Below are 5,582 nucleotides of genomic sequence, written 5' to 3'. Positions count from 1 at the left end.
CAGAGCATATTGTCTCAAGTAATTCATTGTCATCAAAGTCAGATGTAGAAGAGGTAGAACGACTCTGGGTACGAGATGCTTCGCCAATAAAAGCAGTTCGATTCGGTTCTTTTGATCGATTCCGACTACGTGGTGATTCACCAATGACATGAGTTCGATTCGCTTGTTTTGATCGACTCAGAGTAGGTGGCGATTTACCAATGACAGGAGTTCGATTCGCTTCTTTTGATCGACTCAGAGTATGTGGTGATTGACCAGTTGAAGGAACTGCATTAACTACCTTTGAACGAATCTGGCTGCTTGGTAATTGCCCAATTAAAGGCATTGAATTCAATTCCTCTTCTGTAGGAATTATATCCAATACCCTAAAGTCGCGATATCTCTGTTTAATACAAAAAAGTATATTATGAGGAGAAAAAAACTAATACATCAACATATTAACACAAAGACAAAAAAAGTAACTTACTTCATGTTTACTGAACATATAATAAAGTTCGGAAAATTTAGGCTCTCCCACACATACATAACGTAACATCCTGGGGACCTGAGGCGTATCAAGGTACTCATCCTCTCTTATATACTTCTCCCGAACATCTGGGAAGCGCTCATAGAACCAAGCACATAACGGATATGGAAATCCACCAAGTTTATACTCAGTTGTATGGAATTTGTTCTGCTTGTCCAATGCATGTTTCAGTGAATAAATGAGCTTCTCATAAGCCACATTACCCCAAGGATATTCAGCACAAACCTTATCATCTTTAACAATAGATGCATACTCCTCCGCCACACATAACTCAGTATTTTTCCCAAACAGAATAGACTCTACAACAAGAATTTCCATAAGCTTAACTGCATCATCATCACTCTCGCATACGTGTACATGATTCACAACATTCTTTGGAATTTCACTGTGAGTCATAAAACTTCGAATATCCTTCAAAGTCACACTCTTGGACTTACGAAAATACCGCTTCAGAAGATTGCTCTCTCGATTAATTGGTTTTTCAACATTGTGTGCTGTGATCCGCAAACCACACATAATGTGAAAGTCTTCAAGGGTGAAGGAAACATCATGTCCAAAAATCTTGAAACTAATGGAGTCTCGATCATTCGTGAATATTCGAGAAAGACACAGACAATGAATCAATTTCATGCTACATTGGAAATTCTCCATAGCCATAATGTATCTAAATGTACCATTATTAAGCTTATCCTGTTGTGTAGGAGTCAAGAAAGTTGCAATTAAGTTCTTCAAATCATGGTTCCCCTTCCAGTAACCCTTAGAGTTAAACCAATCTCCAAACTCAAAATATTTTTGTCCTGGTTTTGTAGGTAGAGGAGCAGGGACATAAGGACCTGGGGGTATTACAGGCAGTCTATGTGCTTTAGGGGCTTTGCCTTTTTTAGCTGCATTAGGATCTTTAGGTGCTTTAGGAGCCATCTGTTCAAAAAAATTAAAAGATACAAAAAATAACATCAGGACATTATCAAAAAGATCAGTTAAAACTTCAATACCTAAGAAGGCTGAAGTTCGACAGTTACAAAGACAAAAACTTCAGCTATAGAGCTAAAGTTCGACAGGTATAAAACAAAAACTTCAGCTCTAGAGCTGAAGTTCGACAGGTATAAAACAAAAACTTCAGCTCTAGAGCTGAAGTTCGACAGTTCAAAAAAAAACTTCAGCTCTAGAGATGGACTTCACCAGTAACAAACACAAAAACTTCAGCTCCTAAAGCTGGACTTCACCAGTTACAAACACAAAAACTTCAGCTCCTAAAGCTAAAGTTCGACAGGTATAAAAACAAAAACTTCAGCTCTAGAGCTGAAGTTCGACAGGTATAAAACAAAAACTTCAGCTCTAGAGCTGAAGTTCGACAGTTACAAAAAAAAAAAAAACTTCAGCTCTAGAGACGGACTTCACCAGTAACAAACACAAAAACTTCAGCTCCTAAAGCTGGACTTCACCAGTTACAAACACAAAAACATCAGCTCTTAAAGCTGAAGTTCGACAGGTATAAAACAAAAACTTCACTCTAGAGCTGAAGTTCGACAGTTACAAAAAAAAAACTTCAGTTCTAGAGATGGACTTCACCAGTAACAAACACAAAAACTTCAGCTCCTAAAGCTGGACTTCACCAGTTACAAACACAAAAACTTCAGCTACTAAAGCTGAACTTCACCAGTTACAAGCACAAACATTCAGCAAAAAACATGCTGTAATTTTTACAAAAAACAAAACACAATTCAATCCAAAATAATGCCAAAACATGAAAAAATCTTCAGCTCATATCTAAGATATCATTGAACTATAGTATCATCTGTTTAACTCTCTAAATTTTTAAAAATTTGAACGTCTATAATCACAAAAGAATTTATAGAATTTTCATTAACAACATAAACACTCGTTCAAAAAACCTAAAAACACAATCGTAAAAGTAAAACTAATGCACTTATCAAACTAAACCCTAAGAAAATATTTTATCATAAATACATGACTATCAAAACCAAAATCAGAAATTAAATCGTAAAATAAAACCCAGAAAGTTAATGGAATGTACCTGTGATTAAATCGTAATGTGGGAACAACGACGACTAGCAGTTGAAAAATCAAAAACAACGACGAAAACCGTTTGATTTCTGAGAAGAACTTCAAAAATGCGAATAATGGGAGAGAGAGACACAGAGAAAGTAGAGGACTAGCGAATACTTGGAGAGAAAGTAATCTTTTTAATAAGGAAGGGCAAAATGGTCTTTTCAAATGGCTTTTAACAAAAGAACGGGTACGGATGCAAACAGAAAGACAAAGCGGCTATAGGTTAAAAAGGGGCGCCGGGCGCCCGTGCAATTTTTACCTTATAAACTCCTCGTCTATATATGCTCTACCCTCTAATTATCCGAGTTGAATTGAAAAAGGAGAAATAAGAAACGAATAACTAAATTACCCGGTCCCCTAATACATCAATTTATTCCACTGCGCGAATTTTATCTATCGTCTCAAGGAGGGTCTCTCCGCAACGTTGCGTGCAAAATGATCTTCCTTAATCTGGATCCAAATAATTACGTATTAACTTTGAAATGAGAAATTTGGCCATTCCTATAATTTCTCCTACTCGGAATTGTAGAAGATGGACCATATATAAATAGTTCCTCTTTCTTTTTTTGCTTTGTTTTGGCTGTTATCGCAATACTAACCCATCGAAACGCCCTTTCGGAAAAATTAATGCTCTTAAATCTTTTTCCTGTATTCGAATAATTCGATGTAAAGTAATTAGCAGTCGAATTAACATGTGCTCTTTGCTAAATTTTGTAATCCGGTATATATATACTCCTGTCGTAAATAATACAAAGTAGATTCTTCGAAAAAAGTAAAGGAAAAAAAAAAAAGAACTTTTTGTACAAGCTTAGATCTAGATCTATCCCATGCAACTGTATATGCGTTGCTGGGCTAGCAGTTACAAAACTGAAATCATACAAGATCTTGTCTTTCTCTTGTTCATCCTAGATCTGCTAGCTAGCAAATCTGTATGTAATTCCATGTTAATTTCTTGAAAATCCCAATTATAAAGCTGTTGCTTTATAAGGATATTTCATGAATTAGCTCATGGATCCTTTTCCATTTTAAAATTTAAGGCCTATGTCCACAACCTATAGGCATGCCAAACCTTTAGCTTCAGATCCTTTCATAATTCTAAGCCTTCTGCAAGAGTTAATGAACATATCCCATGGTACATCTCCAACTAGCATCCAATCACCATCTTTGTCTTCATATGTTGGTGCATAATCAGATCCATTGTATCCTTCTCTTTCTGTGTATACTCCTGAAATTTCAAAATTAAACACACACATATTAGATTATATTCTAAGACTAGAAATTAAATAATATCACAATTATATGTCATTCTAGGGTACTTTTTATAAGTTTACTGAACTTACCAATGGTGCACTTGAACATGTTTTGTAAAGCCTTGAGTAGCTCTGGATAACTGTTGTAAACCTTAAGGTCAATTTTCCTTAAGTAAGGTGCTCCATCCATGCTAACTTTTAAGTACATCCCTGAAGAATTATCAGACTCGGATTTCTTGACTTGTAACACATTCTTTCTGTAAGATCTAACTGGTGGCCAGCCAACAACTTGTGCTCTGAATTTATCAAAACAAATTTCTTGTTAAAACCCAATTTATATACTCCTTAAGAATCAAATCAAATCAACCAAGAAGAAAAAAAAAAGAACTTTTAAAATACTCAACACCACTTACTTTGGTGCTGGGGCTGAGTCTTGTTCATTTTCCTTTCCACTAGATGAGTTATCCATCTCTGATGATGTTCTTTTCTTACTATATTTAGCACTAGTAGAAGCAGAAGAAGATTGTTTCTCTGGTTCATCTATTCCAGGCAAACCTAATCTTAGTTCAGTTGCCTCAAGATTGAGATCCCTCTCGTAGGTTGCTGTTCTTTCCATCTCCACACACAAATATAACTAGTAATTTGTCTTCTCCGGCGACGATGAATAATTGCTGACTTCTGGCTGCAGTTATGCTTCGAAGAGTTGTTTTGCAAATTGGCAAGTTGGGAATGATGAATTATGAGGAAGGGGGAGATATAATTTTATAGGATGAGAAAGGCGAGACAATATCTAGGCGAGTTATTCTCCGGGAAATGAGTCTCACACGCTACTTTGTCATACGCGCCTTGTTGTTGCCAACTAAATGGACAGTGTGTTTAATACGCACGTTCACTGCGAGTTTTTGGACAAAGGCTTACGTTTCGTGAAACACAAATTTTCATGCACATCTATTGGTGTCGGTCACATGAGCGGCAATGTTGGGTCGACTGAACTAAGATGAGGGAACATAAGAGGGACACTCCACGCCAGTATTGAAATAAGTGGTCCGGAAATAAACAGAGAGTTATGGTTCAAAACTCGTAAGTTTAAAATTTTGGATAAAACGTTCCTTACATTACTGATTACACCCATTTGATAGCATACGAATACGTAACGTGAAAATAAAGTAGAAATGGCATGGGGTAGCCACTATTTAAGGTGGTATTTATTTTTTATCCAGCAATTCTAATGTTGAGCAAAAATAGTCATTATCCTATTAAAATGAATATGAAAAGATATTTTTACCCTTTCTTCCCTTGTTTTTCTTCCCAAACCCTTGCTTCTCTCTCTGCGTGCCTTCTCCATAATCCAAAATTAATGTTTGTCTTCCTCACCATCGAGTTGTCCAGTTTGTAGAAATTCTCCATTGCCAACTCCTTTGTCCACTCCTTTGGCTGAGGTTGTTCCTTTGGCAAGTCGACCTTCGGGATGGATACACTTGTACTTCATTATTAATGTAAGAGTTTTCAAACATGGTTTATAATATTGTGGACTACTCCATTTATTGCCATAAAGTTGAGATTTTTTTATTTTTTATTCATCAAATTCTTGATGTTTGTTTCATTATCTGCTCGTCCTCTGTAAAGAGGAGCGATGACATAGGATAAGCTTGCTTATGTGTCCAAGGGAGTTATAACCAATTATAATAATCATGGGTTCCAATAACATAACATCATTGCAAAAGGACGGGGAGAAA

The 5,582-nt window shown here is 36.2% G+C and overlaps 1 protein-coding gene across 1 annotated transcript; it reads right to left on the bottom strand.

The window, feature by feature from the left end:
* Window positions 1-3,296: 3,296 nt before the first annotated feature.
* Window positions 3,297-4,597, bottom strand: LOC109209816 (auxin-induced protein 22D-like). Its single transcript, XM_019373160.1, has 3 exons — window positions 4,260-4,597; window positions 3,937-4,142; window positions 3,297-3,821 (listed from the first exon to the last, which is right to left on the bottom strand). Exons 1-3 carry the CDS (start codon window positions 4,460-4,462, stop codon window positions 3,649-3,651), a joined length of 582 nt encoding a protein of 193 aa, XP_019228705.1. The 5' UTR covers window positions 4,463-4,597; the 3' UTR covers window positions 3,297-3,648.
* Between the last annotated feature and the right edge of the window lie 985 nt (window positions 4,598-5,582).

The sequence above is a fragment of the Nicotiana attenuata genome, unplaced genomic scaffold (genome assembly GCF_001879085.1).
Source record: "Nicotiana attenuata strain UT unplaced genomic scaffold, NIATTr2, whole genome shotgun sequence".
In the NCBI taxonomy this organism is placed as follows: Eukaryota; Viridiplantae; Streptophyta; class Magnoliopsida; order Solanales; family Solanaceae; genus Nicotiana; species Nicotiana attenuata.
Note: the sequence above shows the minus strand (reverse complement) of the source record. Positions and strands in the feature narration are given on the sequence as shown.

Bases quoted from the DNA above. Each gene is read 5' to 3' on its own strand.
- LOC109209816 (XM_019373160.1), bottom strand. From the start codon at position 4,462: ATGGAAAGAACAGCAACCTACGAGAGGGATCTCAATCTTGAGGCAACT. The intron at 4,143-4,259 runs GTAAGTGGTGTT...TGATAAATTCAG, and splicing joins GACTCAGCCCCAGCACCAAA to AGCACAAGTTGTTGGCTGGC. The intron at 3,822-3,936 runs GTAAGTTCAGTA...TTGAAATTTCAG, and splicing joins CATGTTCAAGTGCACCATTG to GAGTATACACAGAAAGAGAA.